A 15,549-nucleotide genomic window follows, 5' to 3' on the forward strand; every position below is an offset into this window, starting at 1 on the left:
ATTTGCATACAAATAGTAAAGTATACGTCTACAGGCGTTTGTATATTGTAGAATACAGCTGTTTTCACATTAAAGGAATATATATATTGCTTGTCTGTCTTCACTTCAAATTAAACTTTAGTTGCTATTGTTTGAAAAATGAGCAAAATCTTCAAATTGTGTTGATTTTTCCTCTTTTATTCAATGAATTCATATCAAATATACACAATCTTGAAGAGATTAGAGGTAGTCAGTCACTATTCAGAAGCTTTTGGTTTAGTTGCAACATGCTCTCATCATAGCAGAGTACATTCTACAGACAACCGATCATGACATGGTTTTATGGTTTTGACATGTATACTCAGCATTAGAACATGCACATCACGGGGGGAACTGAAGGTCCAGCAGAATGAACTCCTGACAGAGGGGGACACTATTTTCGTCGCACAGGAAATGGCTCTGGACGCGGACAGTGAAGCTTCTCTTTGGGAGGGATATAAGGTTGTGGAGGCGCTGTGCTCCCAGCTCGATGTGCTTCACCTCAGACCCCGGGGCTGGAAAACAGAGACCAATTCATCAGAGCAGTCTGTTCATATTGTGTCCCCATAAATGAGTTGTGTTAGTTTAACTGTTGAGGGTAGGATTCACAGGTAGTTGCTTTACTATCTGTATGTTGTCCATTCATACCACAGTAATTTTACTAGAACAAAGGACCACATGTGGATTTGAATGGCTATGTAGCAGTTCTCACCGAAGCTACGACAGAGTTTATCTGGGGGGGCGTTTAGGATTTTCTGAAGTAGGACTGGAGGCACTTGAACGCACATCTGATGCTCGCCACAGTCTGAGAGCCTAAGCACCGCTGGCCTAAGAGACAGAGCGTGAGAACATACTGCACATGTAACGGATGTCTTTTGCTGTGAGTAGCAACAGAAGTTCTTCTACCTGTAGTAGCAGCGTACACTGGTGTGAGGGAGGCAAGGGTAGCAAGGGCAGTAGATTCCATTGGAGTCCGTGTCAAGCTCAGCCCCACAGCGGCCACAGCCTGTGTATGTGACGTCTGCACCAAGCACCCTCAGCGCATCTGCAGCAGAAGACGAGCTTCCCAGGACAAGTGGAGCATCTGGAGAGAGGGGTACAGGCTGAAAGTGGAAGGCTTCTACCTGAACTCTCAGCTCCACTTCACCTGAGACAACAGGGAAATTAGTGAACAGCAGAGCAAACCCTTCCATAGACCCCTCTCATGGGGCCTGCTAACCTGTTGGACATGTGATTTGTTACACAATGTTCCAATAATATACTCACCGCTGTATTTCTGGGACAATAAAGTCCTCAGGTCCAGCTCCACACTGATGTTTCCAGCTGCTGCTCCATGTGGCTTTATAAAGTTGTTCATCCGGGGGTCAGATCTGTCCAGGGCCTGCACTGAGCTCCAGGGGGTTACGTGCAGTTCAGGAGAGTCGAACGTTGTGCCCTCCCTCACCAAGAGATTATGGAAGTCCCATACTGCACAACAAAACAAAAAACATTTTGTTCAATAACAACGAATGAATAAGAAGGCACAAGTTGTGGTAATGATGTTTACTTGAAACGTAATGGAATAACAAGCTAACGTCTGAATTATGGTTTGTATACTCTGTTGTATCATGTTTCATTTACCTGTGTCTCTTGTGAAGCGTGGCAGCCAATCAACTGCGACACCCCATAATACAAGCGCCCCCTGCTGTCCTCCCGTCTGTTGCACTCTGACAACAGCCCAGCGCTCAAGAGCTGCCCTGCAGCGAGAGTCTGCCTCACTCTGCCAATCTGGAAACACACGTTTGCACTTTAACAGCAGTAAGGAGTGGTATTAAAGTACAGCCCGTCGTTGGCTGTGACTGAAAGGGTATAAAATTAAAATTATGTATATCCTTTTGACTTAATTGTGACAAAACAGAAAAACTCAAGTCACAGAGTCATTAGGATCCATCAATTACTAGGTTTACGCTTTATTAGCAAAGAGAAACCAAACCATAACCGACCTGTTTTATTGACATTTTCTTGTCTAAACATATGATACATGTTCATATGAAGTAGCAGCTCACCTTTGCTCAGGTGAGTATGTGTCACCCGCAGCAGCATGTGCACCAGTGTATTGACCTTCAATGACCTGAGAGTTGCGTACGGGACCCTGCTGAGGGTCTGAGCAGGAGATACAGGCAGAGACACCAGCAGGGGGCGGTGTTTGTTGAGATAATCATGTAAAGGACTCAAAGAGCGAGCCCTGACCTGCTGGGAGTCTGAAAAAGGGAAAGGACAAATTTGGCTTGAAAAAAATGTACTCATCTCTATTCCTCAAAAGATCTTTGATTAATTGAGTGAAAGATGCTTGTGGAGGGAGCATGGAGCGGAGAAATTAAGTAGTAACGACTTTGAGGAGGCAATTATTAAAATGTAATTGCAATCAGTGAGGGAACAGGGGGACAGGAGAGGACACGGGACATCTGCCGCAGTGTCTCACCTGTGAGTGATCCTGGGGGAGGGACTCGGCCCATATTCAGGAGTTTACTGTTGTAAGTTGAACGCAGAATAGTCTCTCCTCTCCAAGCGTCCTCATTAATCTGCAATTCTGAGCACAGACAGCACGTAAGTAACAACAATTTTCATGCACATTTTGGTTGATTTAAAAACATGTTGACGGTAATAGCACTATGAAACTGAGCAGGAGACGTAATGGAAAGCAAAACCTTCAGTACCCGTTATAAGGAGGACATCGCCCGGGCTGACTGTGAGCACCCAGAACGCTGCTCGCCTCCACAGCGCCACCTTCATCTCCACTCTGGACTGGTCTGTCACTATAATGGACGCCAGGGGTATGCGTGTCCCTGACTTCATCTGTCATTCCACAAATCACAAAACGAATCAGGAAGAGACGTCTCGTTGCACAAATGCTTATTTTACAAAAGCAAAAAAAAAAAAAGGTGACAATGGTTGAGTAAAAATATTAATCCTCAAATAATAGGCGTGGGAAATTAAATGATATAAAATCAAGTCGTGATTGGACCCTTTGACAATCTGCTAATTTGAAGAGATTGTAATATTGTAATTGAGTGCTTTTGGTTAAATGCATCCAAAAACAGATTTTCCCACCCACTCCTCCTCTATTGGTCAGTGTCAGTCATGCTGTGAATGAGTGATTTAACAAAGAGAATTGTGAACTCCCACAGGCAGCAGATGGTTTTAGTTACTTCTTAAAGGCAAAGCACAACAACACAAGAGTACATGAAGCTTTAAATTATTGTAAAGTGTTACTCACCCTGATCTCTTTCAAGTGACAGGGATGGACCACTGCCACCAAGACTGAGTACAGAGCTCCAGGTTTGACACACTGAGCTAATATTGTTGTGGGGGCAGCTTCTACAGAGCCAGTGTTGTCTTCAAACTTCAACTCGTCAGAAAGTCTTGCTCTTTTAGAGGGCCGCTCATGCGTTTCTTGTCCCTGTGAGCAGAGAAGCCCCTCTGCGGTGACCTGTAGCAGCACACAGCCATCCTCTGCTCCAAGAGAGGGTGCAAGTGGAGTGAAGAGCTCCACAGAGAGGTCTGTCTGGTGGGCTGCGGAGACGTTTTTGGATGGGACGAACAGTTCTGGGGTGCTGCTGTAGGATGTGGATGAGCCCTGAGGCGGTGTCCTGGAGGAGGGCTTTTTAGTTTTGGCAGCTGATGCGCTCTGGCTTCCTCTCAGCACCAGAGCCTGACTCAGAGTCCATGTGCTGAGGTACCGTGTCTGATGGGACAGTGCTGTAGAGGAACTTAGAGCCTCCTGCTCTTTCTGAGGAAAACAGCTCTCCAAATACTCCAGAATAGAAGCAGAACACTCATCTCCAGTCGATGCACTTCTATTACGAACACCATCAGCAACCGGTAATGGAAGTGTAGTTTTATTCACAGGAGGAAACGGCTGCCCTGAAGGGTCTATAAATGAAAACAAGCACAAACATTTAAGTAAAATCATGAGAGGAACGCAAGACACAAGCATCATGATCATGACAAACAATGTGTTCAGGAAAAAAAATCCTGAAGCTGGAGCAAAGGTAAGAGAAATAAGCAACAGTAACAATACAAATGCACTCAACTGTGACACATATTAATAAGCTTTCATTGAAGAAGTCCTCTTTTACATCACCCCTTGCTTTACCTGTTCGCAGCTTCCCATCCTGCCAGCTGAGGTCCACATGGGTCCAGGCTGCAGATACATGAGAGCTTTTATTGGCGGCCGCTTCATCGGGGACTGAGAGGGAGGAGGGGGCCAAAAACACATGAGTCCTCAGACGCTCGCACATATTCCCTGAAATATGGCAGACAGAAAGTATTACGATCGTATCTTTTGAGCACAAGAAATCAAAATATACTGTAAGTACTGAATGTCAATATTAGTATAAAAAGAGACGATAACTTATTTCTATTTGTTCGTCCCGTACGCGAGTGACCCATGATAGAAACTGCTCGTAAGTCGTTTCAGTTACGGTTGCACCTGCTCCTCTCCATCAGCTCTTTCGTACGGGACGTAATTGGAACTGCCCTCATCTCCTAAATACACCGCACTCGAAACATCAATATTCAAATTTCAACTAATACAAAAAAATGACAGTAAAATTAATACACTGCAGCGTCCGGTGCTCAGTGCTGGGGGTGTGTCGATACGTTGTAAAATGGTGTGGTGCCCAGTAATGCTTAGGTTGCGTCCGGCCCATTTGTTTAAAGATTATGAATGGAGAATAGAAGACTTAACCTCTTAACCCCCAAACCCCCGAGCACATTTACCCAAATCTAAAAGCAAAAATGAGGCCAAAGAGCGACAAAGAAGCTGGAAAAGCAACACTATAAAAAAAGCAACAACAAAAAAAAACATCACAAGAAAAGTGACGAAATAGCAACAAAAAAGCAACAAAACATGACAAAAAAGCAATTAAAAAAGACAAGAACACAACAAAAACACTTCCAAAATGTGACAAAAATGTGCTGGAAAAGCAACAATAGCAACAAAAAAAAGCAACAAGAACACACGACTAAAGAGTGATAAAAAAGCAACAAAGAAAAATAGACAAAAAGAATCGGTTATGCCTATACAACAATGTTTTTGTCATTAAGTTCAGGAGTTAATAACAAGCACATTTTCTCCAGTTTGGCTTTATCCAAATCTAAAAACCTCTTGAAAAAACTAGCGACAAAATAGTGACAAAAATGAGACAAAAAAAAAAAACGAGCAACAGAAAAGTGGCAACAAAGTGACAAAAATCAATTGAAAGATTTGTTTAAATGAGTTTTGTAGGTCTTAGCCTTCAAATGAGGCACTACACTGGCCTATAGATACAGATGGCATCTCTGGAATCGCCCATACAGTTTTTGAAAACAGTTAAGGGGGAAAACAATTTTGAAAAAATGTATATTTTCTCTAATTATTCAAAAACTACTGTAACAAATGCTGATATATGAACATAGTTTCTACTAAATAATGATACAAAGACATGGGGAGGAGCAAAGTGGTTCAACATCCCATAAATACATGAATAACGGAGAATGCTAACTTGATGCTACATGTTAGCATCGGGCTAATGCTAACGGTTAGCTAGCGCTTGCTACAACTGCCGTTTTTTCACTTCTACTGAACAATCTGCTGTGAGAAAATATCCAAATGAGCCCGATTTTCACTTGACTTTATTTATGTGTGATAAATAAGTTGATATTCCACCAGAAAATGGCAAAAAAGAGTGAAAAATTGTGTTTCTCTAAAGATTCTATTTTCCCCCTCGGCGAAGCCACGCCCCCTTCTATGACGAGTGCCGTCTGTATCTATAGGCTGTAAGCTTTTAGATTTGGGTAAAGCTGAACTAGAGCAAATGCGCTTGGTTAAGGCGGGGGTTAAAATGTTAAAATACACAGCAGCGTTTTTCTGAAACCCTTTGTAGAGATTACAAAGGGTTTTACTCATTTAACTCATTTCGACGTCAAATTCCGTCTTGTCCACCCAACTGCCCCGTGGCTGAGTGACAGATGCGTGGCAGCCAACCTGAGCCAACCGCCTATTTTCTTCACCGATCACCGACACTCACACCAGATAAGGTAGGTCTAAGAACAAGGGTGAAATTCACAGCTGAAATCGAACTGAATGATGGTTAAAGTACATATGACAGGTTTGAAAGTAAGATGTGTAAGATGATTTTGCTCGAAAATGAACATATTGTAGTAAATTGTATAACTTCGCACTGATGTTTAATAAAATAAAATAAAAGCAGAGTTTGAGATTTAAATAGGCTAGGTCCTCATCCAATTACCCACTGCAGTTTGAATTGTTTGTGTTTTGTACTGATGGCAACAGTATGGTCCAAAATGTTACTTGCTACTGTCCCTTTAATAAAGTTTTCAAAAATGTATAGTTTTGATATTCTCCACAAAAATCCAGCGAAATTACACAGTGAACCGGACAGCCTTGCAGTTTGACTTACCTTCATCTATGTCACTTCCTGTCGGTGTCCAATAAGGAAGTGAAACTATAAACATAGCAAGAAATGGCCAAACTAAATAAAGCTGTGTACAGTCTTTTGCGAAATCTTAAATATAATTATTTTTAACTATGTTTAAGGAAAAATGGTGTCTAATGTGTCATATGCTCTTTAAATGCCCTCGGTCCCCTGCAGTGTTAATTTCGTCGACTAAAATATTTAGTCTTAATTTTAGTCAAAGTGATATTTTTGACGACTAAAATTGGACTAAAACTAAATTAAATCTTTTTCATGAGACTAAAACTATGACTAAAATGTCCAGATATTTTAGTCGACTAAAATAAGACTAAATAAAAATGAAAGGGAGAGACTAAAATCATCCAAACTTCGAGCCTCAGATCATGTAAATTCACTGCCAAAGGATCAGCTCTGAGCTCTATTCATGTGGAGCAGCTCCATGAAGCAGAGGAACAAGATTAAATATGATTATAATTAATATTATCAACGCAAAGTCGACTAAATTAGTCTTAAATTTAGTCGACTAAATTTACTTGCAATTTTAGTCGACTAAAACTAGACTAAAATTGAAGATATTTTTATGACTAAAACTAGATTAAAATCGAATTACATTTTCGTCAAAAGACTAAGACTAAAACTGAATTAAAATATGTTGTCAAAATTAACACTGGTCCCCTGTAGATCCTATGTTTAATAAATTATACTGTGCCTAATGTACAGTTTACTCAGTCAGACCGTGCTAATGGAGAGCTAGCTAGCAGCTAGTAACGACTTCCCAGACGAGATTATCGTTTGAAACGACGGGTAACGGAAAACCCCCCTGAAACAAACAGAAGTTCACGTGCCCGCCCCGCACGTGCCCTCGGTGTCGCCACTCTCGTGCAGTGTAGAGTAACAGGAAGAGCCCGGGAGAGAGGAGGAGCACCCCCGCCGCTCTCACTTCTGTTTCACCGTCTCCATTTTCTCTTTCCTTTTTTGTAGCGTTAAACTAGCCGGACTTGTAAACTCACAGAAAACACACTTTCCGCAGCAATGTACCGGTATTTTGGTGAGCTTGTGTCCCGGGGACTCGGCGGCGTGCTGACCCCCTGCCCCGCCACAGCAGCAGCGGCAGCAGACGGTCTCCCCGCCGCGGTGTCTCTGCTGCGGAGCCGCCGCTACAGCCAGGCGGTGGACCCGGACGACGACCCCAACTTCTTCACCATGGTGGAGGGCTTCTTCGACCGGGGCGCTGCGATAGTGGAGGATCAGCTGGTGGCGGACCTGAAGACCCGGGAGAGCCTGGAGCAGAAGCAGAAGAAGGTCCGCGGGATTTTAAGGATCATCAAGCCGTGCAACCACGTCCTGAGCTTGTGCTTCCCAATAAAGCGAGACAACGGCGAGTGGGAGGTGATAGAAGCGTACCGGGCACAGCACAGCCAGCACCGGACTCCCTGCAAAGGAGGTGAGCCAACCCACTGGAGCTGCAAATGTCGGGCAAAAAAACTGCTCTGGAAATGTACAGCAATCACACAATATTTATTAGTTTAATGCTCAAGCTATTCGGTCTGACTAAAAAACTCTGCAAACACGTCTATTTCAGGATAATAGACTGTTTATCTTTTCAAATTAAAGTCTATCATTGTCCCTCCCTGGGCAGGAATGAGGAGTGACTCATCCTCTCTTGTCTTTTCCACTCGTCTCTGCCTTAAATCTCACATCTTCGCTCTGTCCTCTGTCAGTCTGAGCTTCAGGAATCAGAGACTCTTGTTTTCTCTGCAGTAATCACACTTTTTGGCCCTATTCTCTGTGTGAAGAAAGTTCTTGCTGCCTAGATGTTGTTTGTGTTGTGTGGTTATCTGGGAAAGAATAAAGAGGCGTGTCACACAGACGGGACGCTGATTGGCTGAAAGAAACAAACCTGATAGTGTTTTGAGAAGGAAACGACTTAAATGTAAATTCCTCATTTCGAGGATAAGGATATGCACGTGCACTACGTGTCTAATCAAATCCAAACTTGCAGCTCATTTGGCTCTGTTGGTGATGCTGCCATGAAGGAATGTCTCTGCATGTCCTCAGTTAACACCAACTCTCTGAGCACAATATTCTCTGCAGCTCTGACCTCCACCTTTTCTGTCTGTAATAAAGTTTAAACATCTCGGAGCGATCGCATCAATGTAAACATTTACTGAAGCACCAAGTTGTTCCGGTGCAGAGAAACTGGTTTCTCCAGTGTTGTGTTGGAACAAGCCAGGACGACAGACTGTGTTTCAAACAGAGGCACTACATATGTTTCATACGTTATCAAGCAAGAATTTCGTTGGCTCATTTTATTCTACTGATTATTTTTATGATTAATTGATTATAATGCGCTTTGCTGTATTTAAAAAAAATACAGTTGATGGAGTAAAGTAAACGTTTGTAGGAGGCACTTTGTGATAATTCTGCTTTCTGATTGGACGAGACAAAGACAGATACAAATGACAAAGTAGGTTTTCATCCAAAATACATAATTGTCTGTGTTTACTAGAAAACGACGAATCGATTACTGAAGTAGTTGACAACTATTTTAGTAATCGATTATTTGTTTCAGCCCTACTTTGATGCATGACGAGTTATTTTGATTGGTTTTAAAAGAGAACAGTTGTCTTGAATATTTAGCAGGATTCATGTGCAATTACTGAAGCAGAGGCTGAATATCTGAAGCTTTGAATTGACTTAATAAAATGTTCTGAGAGTTGTTGTATTACGTCAATAGCTGTAACAAACATGTTGAGCATCATTTTTAAAGCAATGGCTGAAACACTTTCACTGGTGATGGACCTCTTCTTGTTTTGCAGGTATCCGGTACAGCATGGATGTTTCGATGGACGAGGTGAAAGCTCTGGCGTCTTTAATGACTTACAAATGTGCCGTGGTTGGTATGTGCATGACCACACACACACACAGACACACACACACACAGACGCACACACACACACACACACACAGACACACACACACACGCACACACACACACACACACAGACACGCGCACACACACGCACGCACACGCAGACACAGACACACACACGCATACACACACGCAGACACACGCACACACACACACACACACAGACACACACAGACACGCACACACACACACACACACACACAGACACACACACGCATACACACACGCAGACACACACACGCAGACACACGCACACACACGCACACACACACACACACACAGACACACACAGACACACACAGACACGCACACACACACACACACACACACACACACACACACACACACACACACACACAGACACACACACACACGCACAGACACGCACACATATCTACACGCGCTCATTCTGCTTGTAAATCTTAAATCTGTTTCAGATGTGCCATTTGGAGGTGCCAAAGCCGGCGTCAAGATTAACCCAAAGAAATATTCTGTAAGTAAATATCATCTGAGCCAGAGGTCTCACCAGTGTTAATTTTGACAACATATTTGAATTTAGTTTTAGTCTTAGTCTTTTGACGAAAATGTAGTTCAATTTTTGTCAGAATTTAGTCAAAAAAATATCTTCAATTTTAGTCTAGTTTTAGTCGACTAAAATTGCAAGTAACTTTGCATTTATAATATTTATTGTAATCATTTTTAATCAAGGTTCTCTGCTAATGGAACATGAACAAAGCTGTGAATTTACATGATAAGAGGCTCTTTCAGACTGTCAATAGAAGTTTGGATGATTTCAGTCTCTCCTTTTCATTTATATTTAGTCTTATTTTGGTCGACTAAATCAGTGTTTCTCAACCTGGGGGTCGGGACCCCCAAGAGGGTCGCGAGACAAATTAGGGGGGTCGCCAGATCATGTAGATATAATATACATACTCTTTTTTTGCGTATATTATACTATTTTATTGTTGCATGTGTGTGCTATTTTGCCAGAGTGCCATTATATGTTCATAATTTGATGAATTTTATTTTAGCCATTTGTTTTTTTCTTTGTTTTTTAAGAATTATGTCGGCTAATGTTCCGATTTCTCACGGTGTGACCTGAGTGGGGGGTCACGAACCCCCTTAACTGTTATAATGAGGGTCGCGGCTCCAAAAGGTTGAGAACCACTGGACTAAATTATCTGGACATTTTAGTCGTAGTGTTAGTCTCATGAAAAACTTTTAATTTAGTTTTAGTCCAATTTTAGTCGTCAAAAATATCACTTTGACTAAGATAAAAACTAAATGTTTTAGTCGTCGAAATTAACACTGTGTCTCACGCTCTACTAAGATTCTGTTTGTAACGATGATTGGTTTATGAAGTTTGCATGAAATACAGTGATACACCGGTGATGAAGTTTGGATCATCCACTTGGCAACTTAAATACATTATCAGTCTTTTGAGTCAATACTACCCTGTCATTATATAAATCAATGTATCAATATGGGAAGGGAATATGCAAAATTTCACAAATGCACCACAGATAATATTATAAAACTCAACTGTGCTATTACATTTGAAAATGACATTTAGTGGTTCACAAATCAATTATGACAAGAAAGAAAGTTTTGAGGTTGAGTGGTGTGTTAACTTTCTCTATTTACTTTTAACTGTCTCTTGTTTTTTTCTTCTGAGACTTTTGACCTTTGGGCTCACGGATAATCAATAAAAGCAATACATGTTTTTGTAGTTTCTAGTTTGTGCAGGTTTATGTGGTGGGTCAGACGCTCTGATGCACTGATTGTTTTGAGGTTTAGACTCATCTGTTCGACCCTCGTGCCTCATGCTTTATCACTATTTGGCTGTTTATTTGAATGTATGTGTTTGTTACTTCATAGATTTTTACGGTAATCCTTCTTTTTCCTAGGATACTGAGCTTGAAAAAATCACCAGGAGATTTGCTATTGAGTTGGCGAAAAAAGGCTTTATTGGTAAGAATTTTGAATACATGGGGATTATTTACCAAGCAATTCTTTACTCAGGCAGCAGTCGCTCATTTACACATCAGATTTGGGGCCTTAATTCTGTAATACAAGGTATTTCAAATGGTAGATCAAGTGCAACATGCCCACAACATAGCATATTTTATTTTTCAGCTGCTCTCCTCTTTACTACCTGTTTTAATAGATGAGTTCATTAGCAATGTGTTCTGTTTGTTTATTTTTTCTGAACAGGGCCTGGCATTGATGTCCCAGCTCCCGACATGAGCACCGGGGAGAGGGAAATGTCCTGGATTGCTGACACTTTTGCCACCACAATGGGCCACTATGTAAGTCTCTCACTGGAACCAAGTTAAGAATCTGTAAGTTGCTAAGCACATCCAGTGATTTTTGTTAAATTTTGTCTTGAAGGATATTAATGCCCATGCCTGTGTGACGGGGAAGCCCATCAGCCAGGGCGGGATCCACGGGCGCATCTCTGCCACCGGCCGTGGAGTTTTTCACGGCATTGAGAACTTCATCAATGAGGCGGCGTACATGAGCCAGCTGGGCATGTGTCCGGGCTTCCAGGATAAGACCTTTGTCATCCAGGTAACACTATTGTGCTCCAAGCAACGTGCCAATAATGTTGGCTTTGTGATGACCTGTGGCGTTCTGCAGGGCTTTGGTAATGTGGGCCTCCACACCATGAGGTACCTTCATCGCTTTGGGGCCAAATGTGTTGGAGTGGGAGAAATCGACGGAAACATTTGGAATCCTAAAGGCATTGACCCTAAAGAGCTGGAGGACTACAAAATAGTCAGTACTGTGTATTAGTGTATGTTACATGAAAAATAGCTGTTCAAATTAGACATTGATGATTTCAAACAGTTGGTTATGAGCACCAGTAAAATATATTTTTACTACTCAGGACAATGGTACTATTGTGGGTTTTCCAAACGCCACTCCATACGAAGGGAGCATCCTGGAGGCCGACTGTGACCTCCTGATTCCAGCGGCTGGAGAGAAGCAGCTGACCAAGAGCAACGCACACAAGATCAAGGCCAAGGTCTTTGGACACAGACTCAGCACGACTAGGGTTTTACTCTGGGATGCTCAATAGCACTGTTGTCATTTACAGATCGTCGCAGAAGGAGCCAATGGGCCCACCACTCCAGAGGCGGACCGCATCTTTCTGGAGAGGAACATCCTTGTCATCCCTGTACGTGTTTATGTTTAATTTTGTAGTTGGGCACAACAGTCAAATGTAGCTCAGAAGTGGTCAGGAAACTTGCCTGTAGATGGCACCACCGTACTGCAAAGTAATACTAACACAAAATGCATGTTATTGATGATAAAAGGGTTTTTAGTCAACTAGCCATAGGCGTAAAATATGGGGGGAAAGGAGCCTATATTCACCTAACCATTGTAACTAATTAGCCCACTGTCTCTCGACCCCCCCAATATTTATCAATCGTTACTCTTTTGCAACTAACTATATATGGGATCACTTTTAGGGTTCATTTTGTCAGACACTACGGTCAGAGATGTTGAAATCTTTACCTTTACATGTTTCATCCGCCAACTGCAGGCCGTCATCAGAAGTATCACCGGCGTGCGCTGACGTGTCACTTATCAGCTGTTCTTTCTTCCGAGGCGTGACCAGTCTGACGGTCCCAACAGGTCCGACAGACTGGTCACGCCCCCTGGCGCTCGGTAATATCAGGGCGACAGGGAGCGTGATCATTGGAGGAGGGTGTCCCAGGTGTGGGACAGGAGGAACGCTCCCTCGTCACAGTTGATGATGTCGGTGCTCCGTTTCCTGATTTGGTAATTGGATCTGAAACCAACAAATTAAAGCGCGGGATAAAAGAAGCTATAGAAATCAGGAAACGGAGCACCGAAAAAATGAACTGACACAATGAACCCTAAAAGTGATTCTGTAACACGAGTAGAGTCAATGAACATTACTAAGTTTATATAAGGGATCAATCAAGTATTTCAGCAATGTTGGATTCTGAATGGGTTTCGATAATTCTTTCATGTTTACCTTCTTCATTCTAGTCCTGGACAGGTGGTCCTGATCAAACTGTGAATTGAAAGTAGTTTTGCTGCTGCACTTCTGACCTCGCTGTCCCTCTCCCTGGCAGGATATGTACCTGAACGCTGGAGGTGTCACAGTCTCATACTTCGAGTGGCTCAAGAACCTGAACCACGTCAGTTATGGCCGTCTCACCTTTAAATATGAACGGGACTCCAACTATCACCTGCTGAGTGGGTAACACTGACCTCACAGATCCACTGTGCAGCATGTACTGACCACATGTGTCTGTGCCCAGTGTCTGTACAGGAGAGCTTAGAAAGGAAATTTGGAAAACATGGAGGCGCAATCCCTATTGTCCCCACCTCAGAATTCCAGGATAGGATTTCTGTGAGTACATCTGGGACCTGGCCCTCGCTGGTTTATATATGGTTGTGGGTGTCTATTCTATTTGGTGCATGGATGTTCACTGCTCGAATGATTGCAGATATTGTTATACATATGCTGTTGCCGGAAGCTGTTTGGGTCAAAAAGTAAATGTTGCCAGTGATAAATAATTTGATTTCTGTTCCAGGGAGCGTCTGAGAAGGACATAGTTCACTCAGGACTGGCTTTCACCATGGAGCGCTCTGCTCGGGTAAGTTATGGAAACATGGAAAATTTCAACTCATTAGTATTTCTTTATGCGGTGTGCAGATGTTTCTTTGCAGGTCATTTGTAACCCATATTCATCTGTCTTGCTTCTTTTCTTTCTCTTTTTTTTTTTGCAGCAAATCATGCGCACGGCCAACAAGTACAACCTGGGCCTGGACCTGCGGACGGCCGCCTACGTCAACGCCATCGAGAAAGTGTTCAAGGTTTACAATGAGGCTGGCCTGACCTTCACATAGACGTCCTACGATTCCTGCTGGGTTTATGGCAATATTTTGGAAAGCCTTTTTTGAGAAATTGACACAAGAAAATATTGTTTAGCACTTAATATGGGTCTCAGCTTTAATTCATATCTGCTGCTCTTCTTTAACTGTTTAAACCAATAGTTCTCAACTGCAGTCACTTCGGGATCCATCTTATGCAGCCTCTTAACATAACTGACCACGTCACGTTTTGGCCAAATCGAGATTTTTGTTTCAATCTACCGACATGTTTCGACATCACTGACACAAAAACATGACTTTCCTTTGCAAATTAAACTAGGAGGCTGACGATATTAATTTGAACTAGCAGTACATAATGTCAAAATACAGTATTTCGTTACATACTTCAAGCATTGATATCAAGACGGACTGTACGACTATCAAGACAATTTAAAGACACACTTTTGGGTCCCGACTCTCGACCCACCAGTTGAGAATCACTGCTTTAAACCTAACATGTCTTAAGACCACACTGACGTGTGACCATACTTGATGTCTTTATACTATAATCTATATTTACACTTGGGGAAATAGAGGATTTATAAAGGGGCTGATGTCCAATGTGCCTGAGTCTGAGTTTCAGGCTATTGTTATACATGTTACACTCTTATAAAACTGAATAGTCGAATACAATGCTTTTTCGTTCACGCAATGTGCCTTAGAGTGGAACAGGGCTGCCTTTTACACACACACACACACACACACGCACATATGTCTCTGCAGTAGCTTAACAAGGTCTGTGTTTACTGCTCCTAAGAAGGGGCCATTCCTCTGCTTTTTGTTCAGGTTCAGTGCAGTTGTGGTCGCTCAGTGGTTTGGGACATGTCGTTCTATGCAATACAATGTGCAATGAGGCATCTAAAGAGATACTTGGTTATATGCTGTATTTTAGGTCAATCACCAGACTCTTATATGAACTTCAATGGAACTAAGGAGTTTTTCTCTGTTACAGATATTAAAATCATTTGTTAAATACTGTTTGTTATCATTGTTCCATTCAGACTACACATTTACTGTTTGCATAAACATTTTGAAATGCTGTTTGTAGGGAATAAGATATTCCTGAAATCTGTACTTGTGTGGAAAAGACCATGTGTGAACCTGCTGCCCCTCCATGTTCACAGCAAACATGGCAAAGTGCTTTGAGGTTCCTTCCTATTGCACGACTTGTGTCACCTGCAGGTGTAGAAATACCTGGAGCGGGTACTAGATATAAATAAATTAAAT

General features: G+C 42.3%; 2 protein-coding genes across 2 annotated transcripts; one reads left to right on the forward strand and one right to left on the reverse strand.

The window, feature by feature from the left end:
- Positions 1-190: 190 nt before the first annotated feature.
- Positions 191-12,090, reverse strand: shld2 (shieldin complex subunit 2; the record flags this gene model as incomplete). Its single annotated transcript, XM_079559389.1, has 13 exons — positions 191-533; positions 731-846; positions 925-1,165; positions 1,285-1,485; positions 1,639-1,785; positions 2,064-2,258; positions 2,480-2,587; positions 2,715-2,853; positions 3,275-3,930; positions 4,154-4,303; positions 7,562-7,757; positions 7,881-7,939; positions 12,033-12,090. The coding sequence occupies 13 exons, from the start codon at positions 12,088-12,090 to the stop codon at positions 361-363; spliced, it is 2,439 nt and encodes an 812-aa protein (XP_079415515.1). The 3' UTR covers positions 191-360.
- LOC306965248 (glutamate dehydrogenase, mitochondrial-like) lies at positions 7,261-15,289 on the forward strand. Its single transcript, XM_079559518.1, has 13 exons — positions 7,261-7,920; positions 9,296-9,376; positions 9,846-9,901; positions 11,316-11,379; positions 11,623-11,717; positions 11,800-11,979; positions 12,049-12,186; positions 12,299-12,436; positions 12,509-12,589; positions 13,518-13,641; positions 13,707-13,798; positions 13,983-14,045; positions 14,179-15,289. The coding sequence occupies exons 1-13, from the start codon at positions 7,509-7,511 to the stop codon at positions 14,296-14,298; spliced, it is 1,644 nt and encodes a 547-aa protein (XP_079415644.1). The 5' UTR covers positions 7,261-7,508; the 3' UTR covers positions 14,299-15,289.
- The last annotated feature ends 260 nt before the right edge of the window (positions 15,290-15,549 follow it).

This window comes from Gobius niger (assembly GCF_951799975.1).
Source record: "Gobius niger genome assembly, chromosome: 7".
Lineage (NCBI taxonomy): Eukaryota > Metazoa > Chordata > Actinopteri > Gobiiformes > Gobiidae > Gobius > Gobius niger.